Source organism: Macaca thibetana, chromosome 3 (assembly GCF_024542745.1).
Source record: "Macaca thibetana thibetana isolate TM-01 chromosome 3, ASM2454274v1, whole genome shotgun sequence".
Lineage (NCBI taxonomy): Eukaryota > Metazoa > Chordata > Mammalia > Primates > Cercopithecidae > Macaca > Macaca thibetana.
The window spans coordinates 51,531,386-51,551,232 of record NC_065580.1 but is presented as its reverse complement, the minus strand read 5'-3'; the positions used below and the strand labels follow the sequence as shown (position 1 = coordinate 51,551,232).

Genomic DNA, 19,847 nt, shown 5'->3' with positions numbered 1-19,847 from the left:
GCTACCTAAAAAGATAAAATTAACTGCAATCTACCATATCTTAAGTATAGGAAATTTGATAGCCAAGCTGGAGATGATTATATATTTGAAATATTTCCTAGAGAATAGTAACCAGGTTTTGTTTTTAATTTTAAAACCTAATTTTCATACTCTCTGTTTAATGATACTACTTTTATGCCTCTCAGCAGTTGATTGTAACTTTAAAGTCCCATGGTTTGGGAGTGTTATTAATAGATTTTGTTACCGGTGGGCATGCACTGCAAGAATTAAGTATCTCAGACTGAAATAAAACAGTTCGTAATTAAAGTATTATTTATTTTGCCAACATGAAAACTGTTATAAGGAAATAATTATGTAAAACTGTTTAATTCGCGTTGGAGAATATTGAATGAATCCATTTTAACGTAAGCACCGTGGTGCCATCTTTTTTCTCAGTACATTCTGTTTTCACTTTTCAGTTAATGTATTTTTTTTAAAGATAACTGACTTTTTCATTTTCTATGAATACTGTACAAAATAGGGAGGTATGGTCAGAACTCTGAATTGAATTACCCTAGTGTTGTGAGCACAGCATCATCACTAGAGTAATGTGCTCGGTGTTTGGAAGGAACCAGTGTGGAAGTTCTAACACTTTTGATTAAAAGTAACTTCCTGGCCAGGCGCGGTGGCTCACGCCTGTAATCCCAGCACTTTGGGAGGCCAAGGCTGGCAGATCACGAGGTCAGGAGATGGAGACCATCCTAGATAACATGGTGAAACCCCATCTCTACTAAAAATATAAAAAAAATTAGCTGGGCGTGGTGGCGGGCACCTGTAGTCCCAGCTACTCGGGAGACTGAGGCAGGAGAATGGTGTGAACCTGGTAGGTGAAGCTTGCAGTGAGCCAAGATTGCACCACTGCACTCCAGCCTGGGCGACAGAGCAAGATTCGTCTCAAAAAAAAAAAAAAAAAGTTACTTCCTGGCTGGGCGCAGTGGCTCACACCTGTAATCCCAACAGTTTGGGAGGCCAAGGCAGACAGATCACTTGAGTCCAGGAGTTCGAGACCAGCCTGGCTAAAATGGTGAAACCCTGTCTCTACTAAAAATACAACAATTAGCTAGACATGGTGGCAGGCGCCTGTAATCCCAGCCACTCAGGAGACTGGGGCCAGAGAATCGCTTGAACCTGGGAGGCAGAGGCTACAGTGAGCCGAGATCGCACCGCCACAATACAACCTGGGTGACAGACAGAGGGAGACTCCATCTCAAAAAAAAAAAAAAAAATCTTCCTTACAGTTATGTTCAAAGTCTGTGTTTTCTATTTTTCTGTTACACGTGATCCAGATTATTGGTGATAAATTCAGAAAAAGAACAAACTTAAATGTGTTTTTGAATGTTTTATATTCTATCATTATCCATTTTCAGCATTTGTTTACTATTCCCCAAGTAATTGTAACCAGGATAGTACTTTTATTAAATTCCTGATACGTTGTCAATATTGAAAAAACTCTTCAGCAATTTAAATGTACATGCACAGTTTGAAAAGCTGGAAAATAGTAATTAAAAGAATATCCCCATACCCACCTTTCGTACCAGTCCCCAAACATCACGCTAAAGTTGACTGCCTCTTGCCAGCCCATGGACGGGAATGGGAACGCCTACGGAATATGTTGTGATACTACAGTTGATCCTACCTTCTCCAGAACAAAATGCTGCACGACCACCTCATCCTGGCCCCTTATCAAATGATAGCTTAATTCTGGACACAAACAGTTCCCACTATAAAAAGAGAGGAGGTGACCGGAAAGGAGTGCGTCTTAAGCGCGTTCGCTGAATTTGCATCACCCAACCCAGCCCCGGCGCCCGGCCCGGCTCCCTAGACCTGCACCCGGCGCGCCCTCCAGCCGGGGCTGCACTTAGTCTGCCGTCCTAAAGAAGTTGCGCTCCGATCCCCAAGCATCAGGTCAAAAGTCTAATTCATGCTCTGACTCCTCCGCCAATTAGAAAACAATTGTTGCCCATATACGTGGTCGCGCCGCCTGTGACTTCAGACGGGACGGGCCCGCGGGCGGGAAGCCTGCGGGGCGGGAGGCTGGGTGGGGCCCTGGCTCCCCTCCCCCGCCCGGCCGCGGCGTCTGACGTCCCGCGCGTCGGCTGCCGCGGAGCAGCGCGGGGAGCCAGGCGGGCAGCCGGCGGGTAAGGGCGACCGCGACCCGGGGACCCGTGGGGCGCTAGGCCGCGGAAGGAGAGCGCCGCTCCCTGGTCTGCAGAACCCCGCGGGGCTGGCCCTGCCAGGTCCGCGGAGCGGTGGTCGAGGGCCCGCGGCGCCTTCTGGGAGCGGGAGGGCCGGGAAGCCGGGCGTTGGTGGAGGGTGGCGTTGGGCTTCTGTCGCCGCGAAGCTGGCGGAAAAGACAGTGGCCAGCGGGCCCCCTCGCCAGGTCCCACGACTCCCAGGGAGGTAGCCACCCGCTTCCCGGGCCACCCTTTCCCCCTTCCTGACCGGGGTCCGTGCCGGCCCCCCAGGTGCGGGAAGGTGGGACACGGTCCTTCCCCAGGACAAAAACGCTGCGCCTCTGGGCATTGAACGGTTTTGTTTGAAAGGAAGCAAGATAAAAATAAGCGTTTCTCCATTTAGGTGTGAAGAAAAAAAAATGACACTCCAGTGGGCGGCAGTGGCAACCTTTCTTTATGCCGAAATAGGACTCATTTTAATCTTCTGCCTACCTTTTATTCCTCCTCAGAGGTAGGAAATCTTCAAATCGTTAACTATGATAAATATTGGATCGCTCCTAATGTAAAATGAAAAAAGTTTTCTGAGCATTAAAAAGTTTAGAAAGTCTTTGAAAATACACACACCTAACGAATTAGGTAGTATATAATGGCAATATTAAAATAACATTTTATATAAAACTCTGTTACGTGTACAGGTGAAATAACTTTTTCTTCCTTTCTAAAAGGAAAGGGGCCTATGCTTTTGATTCTGTTGATTACAGATATAATAAAGCAACAGTTATACTTTTAACACCTGCCCTGCCTTGTCTCAGGTTTTACTTTTGTTTTATTGCCCTGAATTGGAGCCATGAACTAAATAAATGTAAGTGGATAAATCATGTTTGCAGTACAGCATAGGTGTAAAAGTGTTTCATTGAGGCACTGGAACAGCAATTTAGAAACCAAAGCCAATAAATTATTCTTAGTTTTGGCCTATGTAACCGATAAATAGTTTCATTAATGTTTAATGACAATTTTACTACTTTTGGGTTCACATAAAATTAACGAATGTCTGTTAAAAGTGCTGAATGTAAAAAGTATCACAACCATGTATTAGCTTTAGTTCTTTAGTGACGGATCTAAATAGTCCCAGCTACTCGGGAGGCTGAAGCAGGAGAATGGCGTGAACCCAGGGGGTCGGAGCTTGCAGTGAGCGGGGATCGCGCCACTGCACTCCAGCCTGGGCGACAGAGCAAGACTCCGTCTCAAAAAAAAAAAAAAAAAAGAACCAAGTACAGTGTTTCAAGCCAAGCACTGGCTCATTTTACCCTTGAAATAATCTACTTTTTAGTCGTTTAGTTTTAGATCCAGAAATTTGATAGTATGAATGGGGAAATGCACACGTAATAAAAATGTTGCAAGACATTTGTTCATATTCCTGGCATAAAAGAAAATCTTTCGTAAATGAGATCCTAGAGATAACTCACTAAAGTGTAGTAAAATCCCAGGAGGACTGGGAGAAACTTCAAGAAGTTTTACCTTAGCTCAGCGTCCAAATAGTCTTTCACAACTCCTAACTTGCTCCTTACCTGCCTGGATTTCTGCTCTCTTCTGTCCTTCTCTATCAGCTAAGCTAAGCTCAGTACGTTGTTTCTTACTAAAGAAAAAAAATTGAATCATCCTGTAGGGTCTTTGATCTTATTTGATCCATCCCACCCATGTTCTATAGATCGCATACTGCAACCCAGGAGGGCAAGTAGCCTAAGGTTACCTAGCTGGTAAGTGACAGGTTCTAGATAAAAATCTGGCTCTTAGTCCAGTGTTCTTTCTACTCCGTCATGCTGCCTCTCATCCTGTAGGTTTTGTTTCAAACTCAGTAACACCCTGTTTTGCTTTTTAGTAGTATTTGCAATGATAGAATCCTATATATTCAAGAGAAAGAAAGATCTTGTGTGTAAACATCTAATTTATAGATAAGACTTAAGGGTTTGCAAAGAAGAAAAAATTGTAAGTTGATCTTTTCTCCATCAGAGTGATCTGTAAGTTATGGATCAATATTTTTCTTCCTGCCAAATAAAAATTTTACCCATCCTGATCAAGTGGCTGTTAGATAGATGTGTGTATATTTGCACATGATATATAAATGTATTCTCATGTACAAATATAAAGAAAATACGGTATGTATGCACGCAGATCATTTATAATGTGCCCTAACTATGTGTGTATCCACATCTTTTTATTTTATATGTGTATCACCATAATCTTTAAGAAAATATTTCATCATTTAGTCTCTATTATTTTCTTACATAACCCAGTGGTTAAAGGCACATGCTCAGAAATCAGGTCACCTATAACTGCATGATACTAACCTTGGGCATGCTCTTGATCCTCTCTGATCTGTTTCCCCATCTGTAAAATGGAGATAGTACTAGTGTCTACCTCATATGGTAGTTGTTGTAATTAAATGAGATAAAACATGTAAAAATACTTAGAACCATAATATAGTGAGAACATAATATGTTGTAACTCTGATAAGGTGCTCAAATGCTAGTTGTTCCCTATGGGAGGTCTCTTATGTTCCCTTTTACACCACACCAGACCTTGAAGAAATAAATAAATTTCCATTTGGACCTAGATCAAGATATTACCACTTATGTTATCTTAAAAATATAAAATTTTATATTGCATAATTTAAATATTGGCTATATAAAATGCTTGGAATTGGAAGCAGAGACAAAAGGAACCGATTCATCTGTATGAATCTCCCTCACCCCACCAATTTCAAGTAAAGTTGTCCTAATCTTAAATCTTAAATTTGTCCTAATCTTAAAGTGAAACTTTTTTTTTCAACTTGTAAGTGCTTGAAGCGTAAGTGCTTACTACATTTTTCTGCCTCCTTTTGACTAAAGTGTTACTCATTTAAATTGCCCATGTACAATTGCATGATGGATTATTTTGTCACTCTGCCATTTACAACCCATGCTTTCTTACCACTGTCTTTGCTTATACTGTTCAATCCATCTAGACTACTTCCCCATCTCATTTCCTCTATGTTCACATCTTTATCTGTAGTAATTACGTGGCTTTTTATATATATATAGTGTGTGTGTGTGTGTGAAAATTATCGTTACATAATTAAGATTTTTTCAATTTATGTATATAATACCTGGGTAATTTTTATAATTCCCTCATTGTTAAAGTAGAGAAACTTTTACTTGGAGGATATGTTAAAAGTGTACTATATAAAAATCAGTGTGTAGAGTTAGACCCCACTCCTGAAATGTTGCCAATTGTTAGAACAATATATCTTTGTTATTTCTAAGTCATTGCTCTGACCATGAAAAAGATACAGAGTAATAGCTTCTATCAACAATATAATATTTTACTACTGCAAGAATTTCTTTTTAAGGTTTTGCTCATGTGTGGTTTACTTTTAGAATATTTAAGCCACCAGACAGAGGATAATCAGATATCAGATTATTATTAAATTTGAAAGAGTTGTTTTTTAATTCATGAGATATTCTGTCTTGTCAGAATTAATAAATTTTAAAATTAAATTTCTGTAATTCTTTTTACTTGCTACACAATTACAAAAATGTTACTTCAGTATTTAGAAAGTATTTCAAAACTTTTAGTTTTTTTATACCTGATATAATTGTATTGCTTTACAGATGGCAGAAGATTTTTTCATTTAATGTCTGGGGTAAAATTGCAACTTTTTGGAATAAGGCTTTCCTTACCATTATCATCCTATTGATTGTTCTATTTCTAGGTAAGTACTAGATTCCTTCTTTGAATAAATATAACTCTATTGTTTGTTAAATGAATTTCTTTTTAATTAATAGAGTTGATGTTACAATTTGTGTACAGTTGACTTTATATAGTATGTTGATACTACATAGAGTGGATACTGATATATTGATACACAGTTGATAGATCCTACCATTCTATATGTTCAAACTTAAGTTTCAACAGGGCACTGTGATTCTTAACTCCTTTTAGGTTATTTTAAGATTTAAATGCTGTATATTTATGCATACCTTGCTGTTCAGAGTCACCAGACTTTATTTTTCATGGTGTTGTCTCTCCTTTGTTACTGTGATGTCCTAGGCACCCAGGAGCTTAGCTGTTAGAAAGGCAAATAAAAGAATAGAATCGTCAGGCTCTCCAAGGACGTCTTAGATGCAGGGTGTGGATTTGGACTGGATTAAAAAATAAACATGGCCAGGCGCGGTGCCTCATACCTGTAATCCTAGCACTTTGAGAGGCCAAGGCGGGAGGATTGCCCGAGTTCAGGAGTTTGAGACTAGCCTGGGCAACATAGCAAAACCTTATCTTTACAAAAAATGTAAAAATTAGCCAGGTGTGGTGATGTGCACTTGTAGTCCCAGCTACTCTGGAGGCTGAGAGACTGGAGGATTGCTTGAGCCCAGAAGTTTAAGGTTGCAGTGAGCTATTGCACTCCAGCCTGAGCAATAGAGCAAGACCCTTAATTTAAAAAAAAAAAAAAAAAAAAAAAAAAAAAAAACTGCAACATAGATTTGGGGACTACTGCAAAAATTTGAATATGGAGTGATTATATAATATTAGGGAATTTTTGTTAACTTTAGTTGTGATAACAGCATTGTTACATAACAGGGTCAGCAACCTATACAGCCTGTGGGCCAAATGCCTATTTTTGTAAATAAAGTTTTATTGGGAAATGACCATGCCCATTTGTTTATATAACGTCTATACTCGTTTTTCAGCATGTTTTAAATTTTCATGATAACTATATTTTAAAAATTAAAAGTAGACCTTTAGGTTCTTGTCAAACCAGAAGTTCCATGAGTCTTAATTATCACCATGTTTTTCTAGTTGTTGTTACTGAGCTCAGAGAGATTAAGTGACTTGTCTAAGATTACCCAGCTACTTCTTGAAATGCCCCTTCTTGCACAGAGTATGTTTTCCCTCAGAATTCCCTCAGAGTTGTTGTGTTGTTGGTGAAATAGGATTTAGAGAGGCAAACTTGGGCCCCTAACCGCCATCTTTGACACTGTTTTGTGAGAAAATGTCTTCTATGTTCCAAACCACCAACCTCTCAAATAGAATCCTCTTTATAAAACTAAGAACATCTGGCATGAGAAGGGATGGTATTGTCAAAAACAGAAAGGTATGAATGGTTTGTGCCTCTTTTCAAAATGTAAATATTTGTCTCGTGGTACATTATTAATGTTATGGATTGAATCTCTAGCCATATAACTAGTCACAACAAATCAGTAAAGAAAAATAAGGAAAACCAGTTCCAGTTCTGCCACCAGCTAACTAAATGACCTTTGAAATGGCTTTTATTTTTCTGGGTTTGATTTATTCATCTTGTGAAATGAAGGGAGAGATGGAAATAATCTCTGCAGCTCCTAATTTTGTGATCTTCTAACTCTAAAATTATCACAAAAATTTGTACTGAAAACTGTCACTTATGTAAGGGAGGAGAGTTGTAGTGTAAGTTCTTTTGGTTACATTAGAAACAAACTTGGCTGGGCACGGTGGCTCGCCTCTGTAATCCCAGCACTTCAGAAGACCAAGGCGGGCAGATCAACCTGAGGTCGGGAATTCCAGACCAGCTTGGCCAATGTGGTGAAACCCCATCTCTACCAAAAATACAAAAGTTAGCCGGACATGGGGGCGCATGCCTGTAATCCCAGCTACTCAGGAGACTGAGGCAGGAGAATTGTTTGAACCCGAGAGGCAGAGGTTGCAGTGAGCCGAGATTGCGCCATTGCACTCCAGCCTGAGCAACAAGAGTGAAACTCCGTCTCAGAAAAAGAGAAATCAACTTGAACTCACTTGACCAAAAAAGGAAAAATTTGTAATAAAATTTGGGATTGTTGCAGAGTAGCCCAAGGAAGGAAGGAAGCCAAATTCCAGGGAAGGATTAGTACTTGGAACTGAAGTGTCCTTTTCTTGGCCATATGTTTTCCCTATATATACTTCATTCTTTTTTATTATGGACTCTGATATTCTGTCTATCGCCAAGGCAGTAAATGGGTACAGCACAGCTGCCAGGTGTTACCATTCCAGACATATGCAAGGATTAATTCATCGTCTCTGAATCCCAATTCCAAATCAAAGGAAAAAAATTGGACCAGCTAGCACCAGGTATCTACTCCTCATCTCCTATAACCAGGAGAGTCACCAGGGAGAATCATGACTGCTGGCTGAAGCCTGCATCTTTGAGTAAACAGGGTAATTAATTCCCAGAGAACAAGGACATCATGGATAGTTCAGGCAGCCAGATAGGTGCTTATCCTCTAGGTCTCCATCCAAAATGGAGTAATGACACCTACTTTCATGTTTTAAGATTTAAATGCAGTAACATATGTAAAGTGCAGACTCTGATGTTCCATTGCACAACAATGATGTAAATAATGCAAAACCAGTGGATTACTCGTGCTTAATTTATATTTTACTTTGAAATTTATTTTCTCTTTCTTGGTTATCTCTCTAAGTAAGGTAACTATTTTTTATACATTTTCTTTTTATTTGTATTTATTTATTTATTTATTTTTTGAGATGGGGTCTCACTCTGTCACCCAGGCTGAAATGCAGTGGTGTGATCTCGGCTCACTGCAACCTCCACTTCCCGGGCTCCAGTAATTCTCCAGCTGCAGCCTCCCAAGTAGCTGGGACTATAGGGGAGAGCCACCAACTCCTGGCTAATTTTTGGGGTTTTTTGTGGAGACAGGGTTTTGTCATGTTGCCCAGGCTGGTCCCAAACTCCTAAGCTCAAAGCCATCCACCTACCTTGGCCTCCCAAAGCGCTGGGATTACAGGCATGAGCCACTACACCCAGCCAAATAAGGCAGCTATTAAGAAGTATTTATAGTCTTAGAGCCAACACTAACTGAGTGTGTGCATACAAGTGTGTGTACATGTGTGTGTATTTTAGTTGCTGGTAAGAGACAGAATGGAAGTGGGAATTTCAAGAGTATGTTCAGTGTTAACAGAAATGCATCCCAGGAATTTGAAAATTTCCACAACTGATGTAAAATTGGATCATCTTCAGATGGTTTATAGAAAATTGACTATATGTCACATCCTTCCCTTATTGTTGACTCCATTCCATCTTTCAGACATAGTTACCTTGTTAGTATACAGGTGATATATTCTATAGGTAGGTTTACATGACCATTTACATTAATAAACCTTTTTAATATTATTGGTTAATCTTCAGCTTTTCTGCATGGTGGATCCAGGAGTATTAGTCCCATTTAATTACCAAGGATGATGCATCACAAAGAAGCATAACGATCCTTCATAGTACTCACTATCTGCCTACTCAAAATAAGTAGTAAATATATATTATCTTTGTTTATTGGTTTTTTGTAGAGGTTGGCATCTTACTACATTATTGAGGCAATCTGAGAAATGACAAAGGGGAAATAGCCATTAAGATACAGGAAATTTTCTAAAGATCATTTAAGTGACTACTTTATATAACTATGCAAATAAATTGGAAAACCTAGATAAAATGTATAATTTTGTAGAAAAATATAATTTACCAAATGAACACCAATAGATATAGAAAATTTAAGCTGACTAATTTATATAGAAAAATTATAGAAAGTTATCAAAAAGGACCCCTATTTCAAAAAAAAAGCAAAAAACCAGATAGTTTTATAAGAAACCCTACTGCTTTCAGAAAACAGATATTACTACTGCTTCTTAAACTATTCTAGAATTTAAAGAAAGAAAACTTCAAATTTTACAGAGCTAGAAAAAAGCAAGCTCTAGAAGTGAAAATAAGTCAGAACAAATGAACTGAATAGTATATCAGATTGATATATACAACACAGAGAAAATAGTTACTCTTGAACATAGTACTCTTAACTTTTTACCTCCCTGGTAGGGTACATTTTAAGAACCAAGAGGATTACAATGAAATCTGAAACTTTATAATAGTTTTGTTGTTGGTAATTTAAAAGCTGTTTTATGTATAGTGTAGCATCAAGCAAATGAGTACGTTCATGGTATTGGAAACTAAGACTTTCAGGAATAGATATGGCATACAAATATAAAGTCAAAAATTAAGAATTTTTTAAGTTTTAGAGTGATTTATTTGGGTTTTATTTTGGAGTATGGAAATGTGGAACTAGACAGAGGTGATAGTTGCACAGCATTGTGAATATACTAAGCACAACTGAATTGCTCACTTTAAAGTGTTTACTTTTATGTGATATGAATTTCACCTCAATAAGTTAAAACATAATTTTGTTAAAGACATAGGAGTCTGGCTTTGGTCATAGCAAAACGAATTGTATTAGACTATTTATCCTTTGTTAAAAATTATGAACCCTCAATAAAATACGAAAAAAGGTATTTGAAGGCCTGGTAGAGCAACCAAAAGCAGGCAGAAACTAGAGGGAAGTCAACCCTTAAAAGAAGGGAATCATACTGGTTGTGATCACATTTATATAGCCTTTCTTCCAACCACTTTCCAGTCATGTGTCATAGACAACTGTATAGAACTCAAAGCAAAAAGACACTCTTACTGACAGAGGTCAGATAGATTAGAAAATAAAAGGGGTGTCTAAGAAAGGAGAGAACCCAAAAAGGGAAACCCAGAATCCACATGTAAACTCTTCTCAAATTCTTGGTTGACTCTTGAACCATGGATGTATAGAAAAGATTCCAAGGAGCTCAATGGAAAAGGAACAGCCAGTGGAAAGCAGCAAGGCTAAGAAGAAATTTTGGCTGCTGGCCACCAAGGAGAGACAGTTTGGAGTATGAGCCTCATCACGTTAGAGGGGCTTGGTAAAGACCTTGAACCTTTCCACTAAAATCACAGAAGGGCTGCTCCTTAGGAATAGAGACTATATCCCAGGAACTAGAAATTTACTATAACTAAGACCTAAAGCAAAACAGACTTATGCTAAAAAAGGATAAAAATCAAACCTCTCCAAACAGCTGTAAACTGTACATCAGCAGTCCCCAGCCTTTTTGGCACCAGGGACCAGCTTACAGGTTTTCCATATGCAGGAGCAGGGGATGGTTTCAGGATGATTCAAGCACATTAAATTTGTTATGCACTTCATTTCTATTAATATTACATTGTAATATATAATGAAATAATTATGCAACTCACCATAATGTAGAATCACTGGGAGCCCTGAGGTTGTTTCCTGCAACTGGACATTCTTTTCTGGGGATGATGGGAGATGGTGGCAGATCATCAGGCATTAGATTTTCATAAGGAGCGTGCAACCTAGATTCCTTACATGCGCAGTTCACAGTAGGGCTTGCACTCCTATGAGAATCTAATGCCACCACTGATCTGATAGCTCGGGCAGTAATGTGAGAGATAAGGAGTGGCTGTAAATACAGATGAAGCTTTGCTCACTGGCCTGCCAATCACTTCCTGCTGTGCAGCCCAGTTCCTGACAGGCCATGGAGCAGTACAGGTGCATGGCTCTGGGGGTTGGGGACCCCTGCTGTACATAATCTTTGCAAGGGCACATGAATATACTAAACTCTGTTCACCAAGATACACTATATTCTGGGCCATAAAACAAGTCTCAGTAAATACAAAGGATTGAAATCCTACCAAGGATTGGAATCATATAGAGTATGGGGGTTTTGTTTTTGTTGTTTTATAGAGACAGACTTTTGCTTTGTTGCCCAGGCTGGTCTCAAACTCCTGGCCTCAAGTGATCCTCCTGTTCTCAAAATGCTGGTATTACAGATGAGAGCCACTGTGCCCAGCCCCTACAGAGTATGAAAATAGAAATCAGTAACAGAAATCTGGAAAACCTATACATGTTTGAAAAATTAAACAACACTTGTTAGTAATCCTTGGGTCAAAGAACTCACAAAGGAAATTAGAAAATATTTTAACTGAACAATAATGAAAATACAATATATTAAAGTTTGTAAGATGCCATTAAAGCACTGCTTAAAGGAAAAATTATAGGTTTAAATATTTATTTTTAAAAAAGGTTTAAAATCAGTGATTTTAGTTTCCACCTTAATAATATCTACTCATTATATTGAATATTGACAGTGAAAAAAATAATATTCACTCAGTTTTTTTAAAAAGGTTAGCAGATTAGGGTTTAGAAGGAAACTTTCTCATTCTGATGAAGTTCTACTAAAATCCTCAAGCTAGCATCATACTTAAATATCAAAGGCTTCCCCCATAAGATTGGAAACAAGGCAAGGATATTCACCCTCTGTTTATTCATTTAAGTAATAGATGTCTTAGCCAGGATAATAATAAGTCATGAAAGAAATAGAAGGCATAAAGATTGCAAAGAAAGAAGTAAAACATCCTTATTTGCAGATGACACGATTATTTATATAGAAAATCCTGGCCTGGCACAGTGGCTCACTCCTGTAATTCCACCACTTTGGGAGGCTGAGGTGGGCAGATTGCTCAAGCTCAGGAGTTCCAGACCAGCCTGAGCAACATGGCAAAACCCCGTTTATACCGGGAAGTAGAAAAATTAGCCATGCATGGTGGCTCATGTTTATAGTCCCAGCTATTCAGAAGGCTGAGATGGGAGAGTTGCTTGAGCCTAAGAGGTCGAGGCTGCAGTGAGACGTGATCACACCACTGCACTCCAGCCTGGGTGACGAAGTAAGACCCTGTCTCAGAAAAAAAAAAGAAAGAAAAAGAAAGAAATAACCCTAAAGTATCTATAATAAAGCTATTATGTCAAAGAAATTAATATAGTGGGGTCACAAAATACAGGTGGGTCAGCGCACAAAAATTCAGTATATCAGTAATTGTATTTCTATACTATAAGCAGTAAACAATAGGCAAATGACATTTTTAAAAATTCCTTTTCTAAGTACACCAAGAAGCCTAAAAACCTTAGAAATAACTTTATAAAAGAGGCACAACAGCTCTATACAGAAAAGTACAAAAACATTGCTGAAAGAAGTTAAAGAAGATCAAAACAAATGGGGATTTTTTATCAGTTGGAATACTCAATATTATTAAAATGTTTGTTCTTCCAAAATTCCGTGGACTTAACACAGTCCCAGAAACCCAACAGGCATTTTTGTAGCAGTTGATCAGTTGCTTCTAAAATTTATGCAGACATGCAAAGAACTCTCATAACAGCCAAGAAATCTTTACAAATAACAAAATTGAGAGACTCACTACCAGATTTCAATAGTAAAGGGGAAAATAAAAACAGGTTAGTGGGCTTTATCTAATCAGTTGAAAGCCTTAATAGAACAAAGATTGACCTCCTCTGAGCAAAAAGAAATTTTGCCAGCAGATTGCCTTTGGACTCAAACTGTATTTCTTCCCTGAATCTCCAGACTGCCAGTCTACCCTGCAGAAACTTAACAAGCCTCTACAAGCATGTGAGCCAGTTCCTTAAAATAAATCTCAAGCTCGCTCTCTCTCTCTGTCTGCCCCCTGTACCACTCTTCCCCATACACACACACACACACACACACATACACAAACACACACACACACCCTCTATTGGTTCTTTTTCCTTGGAGAACCCTTACTAATACACCATCTTAACTAAATAATCAAATTTAGCATCAAAAAAGTATGAGACAAAGTAACATTACACAGCATAAACTATGAGGGATTCTTGGCAAAAGTATTAAACCTTGTCCAATCAAGTATTTGTTTTATTTTATTTTTACTTTCTGAGGCCTGGCAGAACCAATCAAGTCTGAGTTCTAGTTTTCTAAAAATACAGGAGTTAGAGAAAGAAATTGGACTACACTTCAGACAAATTCAGAATGTGAGAACTTTCTTTGTGCTGATTTATTTATTTTTTAATATTTAAAAAAAGAGACAGGGTCTTACCATGTTGCCCGTGCTGGTGTCAATCTTCTGGCCTCATGCTATCCTTCTGTCTCTGCCACCCAAAGTGCTGGGATTACAGGTGTGAGCCACCACACCCAGCCAGAATGTAAGAACTTTCTAGAAAACAGTTGGCCTGGCACCTTTTTAAAAAAGTATTGTGTGTCAAGAGACTACAGAAACATAACTATATGTAATGAGTATCCATTATAAAGTTCTCAGTTTGAAAAAAATTCTATGAAAGACATTTGGGAGACAAATAAAGCAAATAATCCAATTTAAAAATGGGTAAAGGATCTGAATAGATATTTTTCCAAAGATGATACACAAATGATCAACAAGCACATGAAAAGATGTTCAACAGCATTAGCCATCGGAGAAATGCCAATCAAAACCACAAAGAAATGCCACTTCACACCCACTAGGATGACTATAATCAAAAAGATAATAACAAGCGTTGCCGAGGATATGGAGAAATTGAAACCAACATACACTGCTTGTGGGAATGTAAAATAGTAAAGCTGCTTTGGAATACAGTTTGACAGTTCCTCAAAAATTAAACATAGAGTTACCATATGGCCCAGCAGTTCATCTCTTAGGTATATACCAAGAGAAATTAAAACATATGTCGATATAAAACTTGCACATGAATGTTCATAGCAGCATTATTCGTAATAGCCAGAAAGTGGAAACAGTTCAATACCATCAACCAATGAATGGATAAACCAAATGTTACCACATTCATACAATGGAATATTATTCAGCCATAAAAGTAATGAAGTACTGACACATACTACGGTGCAGATGAACCTTGAAAACATTATGCTAAGTGAAGGAAGCCAGACTCAAAAGAGCAGATAGTGTATGATTCAATTTATATGAAATGTCTAAAACAAGTAGTTCTGTAGAGACAGAAAGCAGATTGGTGGTGACCAGGAGGTGAGGGATGTGTATAGATTTTCTTTGTGGGGTGATGGAAATGTTCTGAAATTAGATAGTGGTAATGGTTGCACAACTTTGTGAATATACTAAAAACTACTGAATTACACATTTTAAAGAGGTAAATTTTTATGGCATGTGAATTTTATCTCAATAAAGCTGCTAAAAATAAAATAGTAGTCAAAATGGCCCCAATTTTGTAACTGGAGTCTCCTTGTGTGGCAATAACTCTTACCCAAGACTTCTGTTGGTCACATGAAAGGGGAGCATTCAAACTTGTTCATACTTCCAGTGGCTTTTGAGACATCTAAGGCAGATGCCTTCCCTAGTACATACAAGAATCCAAGAACTAAGAATGCACTAAATGTAGACCCTTATAAGCTGTTTTCTATTTTCCACTTGAAAGACGTAGTTTCCCGGCATCTGAGACTTCCCAGAACTTCAGCATCAAAGGAGCAGCTATATGAACATTTCCAGTAGCAGCTGCCATCCACTAGTCGGGAGGAGTGTATGCCACCACAGATCAAATCCCACTTTAGCAAACCTGTGCCAGTGGAAATTTCACTGTAACCAAATATTTTGAAGATCTCAATCATTTAAAGTAATAATATGTAATAAAATGCTAGTATAGTAAGAGAAATGGGATAGTCTCTTAGAATTGACTGTAGTGGGATATGACATCTGTCATTGTCAATAGGCTGAATTTTAGTCATCTTAGAGACAAAGTGTAAAGGATAATAGTTTGCAGTGTAGTTAGAGATGAGAAACAATAAAATGATATTAAGTACTAGATTAATGATTTAAAAAATGCTATAGTAATTCAAAATTTGCTACTAGTGTCCATTTATAGAGCACCTACTTTGAGCATGAAAACTTCCTGTGTACTGGAGATGGAATGACAAAAAGATTGCCTCTATGTAAAGTCTGTTATTTAAAAGTTTGGTCAGGTATTCTAAAATGTTAATAACAAGTTTATATACTTAAAAGCCAAAAGTAATCTTTTATTTTCTTCTGTAATAGATGCTGTGAGAGAAGTGAGGAAATATTCCTCAGTTCATACCATTGAGAGGAGCTCCACCAGCAGACCTGATGCCTATGAACACACACAGATGAAACTTTTTAGGTCTCAAAGAAATCTTTACATTTCTGGATTTTCACTATTTTTTTGGCTGTAAGTAAAAAAAAAAAAAAAAAAAAAAGTAGAAGCACAGTTTAAAAACACGATTTATGCTTCTCTTTCTCATTTTGTCCACCTTTACTGTAGGTTTTTTTTTTTTTTTTAAAAGAGAGACAGCCTTTTGCTCTGTTGCCCAGGCTGCAGTGCAGTGGTACCTTCATAGCTCACTGTAACTTTAAACTCCTGGGTTCAAGTGATCCTCTCTCTTCAACCTGTCGTTTCTAGGACTACAGGTACACACCACCATATAGGGCTAATTTTTAAATTTTTTGTAGAGATGGGGTCTCACTATGTTGCCTGGACTGGTCTCAAACTCCTGGCCTCAAGTGATCCTCCCACCTTGGCCTCCCAAAGTACTGAAATTATAGGCACAAGTCACTGTACCCAGCCTACTTGTAGATTTTTTTATAACATCTTTGTAAAAGAATTCAGATGATATACCCAAATAACAAACAGTAGTTAGCAGCTTGTAGGTTTGCAAAGTCCATAAGGCCCTGAATGATCAGGCCCCTACCTCTCTGTGGAGGCTTGTCTCATACATGTCTCTGACATGTACAATATATTCCACCCTTACTGACCTTCACCATTTATTCATTCATTCCATCTTGCAACAAATATTGATTGAGTTCTGTAGTGTACCTAACTCTTTCCCGTTTTAGGGTCTTTATACAACCTATTCCTTTTGCCAGAACACTCTTTTCTTTCCTCATTTCCTGGCTAACTCTTACTCATCCGTTAGCCTCTTTCTCAAAGCCTTCTGTGGCCATCACTACCCACAAACTAGGTAGGTCTTCTCTTACAGATGCTCAAAGAATGTATATATACTTCATTTTCTAGTGTCATTCCTGGTTGTAATTAAATACTGTTTAAACTTTTGCTTACCCAACTAGGAGCTAAACCCCCGAGGGCATGGACTTTGCTGTTTTCTGCTGCATCTGCAGTGCCTAGCAGAGTGTCTCAACACTTAGCAGTTCCTGAGTAAAGGAATGTCTGCTGAATGAATAATTGAAGATAGTAGTCACTACTTCTAACAATGGCAGTTACCCATAAACAGATGTGAGCAAGCTGTTCTTCAGCTTGATTGACCTTACACAATGTTCCTTAAATAGCAGAATTTGAACTGGGCCAAAAAAAGAATTCTCTTCCTGGCCCTGCCACACTAGATGAAATTTTCCTGTTTCTACTCCTCCAAGCTAAAGCCTTCTACAGGAAAACAAATAAGTACCACTGAACCTGTATTCTAAGTGCTGGTCTTCTAACAAAGATTCCAAGGAATGAGACATGGTCCTGTTTTTACTAAAAGACTTGAATTTAAAAAAATAATGGGTTTTGCCTAAACATTATCTGCCACCACCACACCTATACCTAATGGGGAGTAATTTGGCAATGACTGTTTTAAAATAAGTTTCTGATGATTGGCCAGTAACACATTATTCTGATTTTTTTTTTCTTAGAGTGTTGAGACGTCTGGTTACGCTTATTACTCAACTGGCGAAAGAACTGTCAAACAAAAGTGTACTTAAAACTCAAGCAGAAAATACTAACAAGGCTGCCAAAAAATTTATGGAAGAAAATGAAAAACTAAAACGGGTATTTAATTTTCTTTGTAAAAATTAAATGTTGTTAGTGTTCCCAAGGAGTAATATATTTGTTTTCAGCATCTAATATATTTGTTTTCAGCATCAAAAAGAGCATTTTTATATTGTATAAGCAGAAAATGACCATAATTAACAATATTTTATGTAATGATTGTTTCAAGAATAGTTTTACTATTCTTTAGAAATGCTTGTTCCCACTAATATTTTCACTATTGTTTGGATTTGCTTTTTCTCCATAGTGGATTAATACCATTGGACCTATTTTCTGTGATTTAAGGCAAAAATAGTATTCTGGGAATATGAATTTTAATTCCTTCATTACCCTTAAGTTTACTTTATAATCTAAAGTCTTTATAACTCCGTTTCCATTTCTTCTTCAGTTAAAGTATTTTTAAGCCTAGATTTTAGTTTTCTTTTAAATGATTGGTTTACAGAAAGCAGAGAAACGTCATTGATGCTAGATTGATAATTTCACATAATATTCGAAATATTTAATGTTATTCCTTTATTTTCTATCCTTTGATCTCATTTCACAGTGGTAAAAATAAAAACACAGTCATCAAAGCTTTGATTGATACGTGATAACTAAACTCGAAAGCACATAGCCTTGTATTTATGGAACAACTGATCATGTACATATCTTAATTTAAAATTATACACATCATTTTGGAGTAATGATTTGTAACCATCAGAACACTGCTTTTTTTCCTCTTGAGTTGTTTTTCTCTTATTCCTTAGCTCTAAGAAAATGGAAAGTGTTATTTTTCCCATACATACTATAGTTAATATACTTAAATTAGTCTTGCCCTTTTTTTTAAAAAAAAAAAAAAAGCACCCTCCTCAAAATACTTTTGCAACTTTTCTCTTGGAATTGTTTTCAGAACCATTTACCCGTGCAAGGAAACTTATGTCATGATTACCAATTCCTTGACCCTGCATGATTTATTCTTTCTGTTTGTTTGTTTTTTTCTCCTTTGGTACCATGCTATTCTGATTCACTGCTTCCTGCATAGCTGTGACCCAATCAGTGGCGGCACAGATATGCTGGGCTAAAGCCAGTACACAGTGGGGAGAAAGTCTGTGAGCGGGACGTAAAAGCAGTTGTCAGTGCCCAAAATATAACTAATTGACCAATAAAGTGACCAATAAAGGCCATAAGTGAGAATGTAGAAGATGACATCTATTTCAAGGTGCTTCATGTAGGTTTTGAAAAATAAGCTAAGGAAAGATAAGCTTGTGAAGACACCCCCTTTGTAATGTCCTTTCTTCCTTTCCTCCCTTTCCTCTCCTTCCCTCCCTTCCTTCCCTTCCTTCCCAGACTGATCTCAAACTTTTGGCCTGAAACAATCTTCCCACCTTGGCCTCCAAAAGTGCTGGGATTAATAGGCAAGAGTCACCACGCCCAGCCATACCTCATCATTCTCTATCAGAAACACATTTTCCATTGGAAACTGCATTATCCTGACATCCAAGAGACTTAGGTGCTAGTTCCAATGTGTGACATAGCACAAATCACCTATGTTAATGGGCCTCCAAGTTCCTTAGCTATAAATAATAGTTAACATTGTGCCAGGTATTGCTTCAAGTGCTTCACAGTAAGGTTTTTAACTGTTAATTTTCACAAAAGCCCCATGAATTTGGTATTGTTATTACCTGCATTTTATAGACGAGGAAACGGAGGCACAGAAAGGTTAAGTGACTTGCAAAAATCATTCAGCTAATATGTGACAGAACTAAAATTTGAACCTAAGCAGCCTGACTCTAGAATCCACATTCATAACCACATTATTTTGTGCCCTCAACTCCTATGTTATCCGATAGAACAATTTCCACGTGGTACCTGTGACCCCTTTCTGTTCTGATATTCAGTTAAAGAAATGAAATAATTATGAAAAACCAATTAACTTTTAATTTTGCTACTTCAACGTGATAGAGCTTTACTGTGCTCTGATTTTTTTTTTCCAGCCACGTAACTTACCAAGGTGGGATAATTTGGATGAGACAGTGAACACCTGTGTTGTTGTAGCTGGTGGTCATTAAATTTCAGATTTCAGGGTTTTTGGTCTTTCTCCAGCGTCAAGTTACACATCATAAATTTAGGCAAGTTTACAGGTGCAGTAGTGAAAGCT

General features: G+C 37.8%; 1 protein-coding gene across 1 annotated transcript in view; it reads left to right on the top strand.

Annotated features, from left to right (window-relative positions):
* The first annotated feature begins 1,435 nt into the window (after positions 1-1,435).
* Positions 1,436-19,847, top strand: part of BCAP29 (B cell receptor associated protein 29) — a 43,444-nt gene continuing 25,032 nt past the window's right edge. Inside the window, exons 1-5 of the mRNA XM_050785223.1 lie at positions 1,436-2,177; positions 2,617-2,724; positions 5,864-5,964; positions 15,964-16,114; positions 17,575-17,710. Of these exons, the coding sequence (XP_050641180.1) occupies positions 2,633-2,724; positions 5,864-5,964; positions 15,964-16,114; positions 17,575-17,710 (480 nt within the window). The 5' untranslated portion in view covers positions 1,436-2,177; positions 2,617-2,632. The remainder of the gene's footprint in view (positions 2,178-2,616; positions 2,725-5,863; positions 5,965-15,963; positions 16,115-17,574; positions 17,711-19,847) is intronic.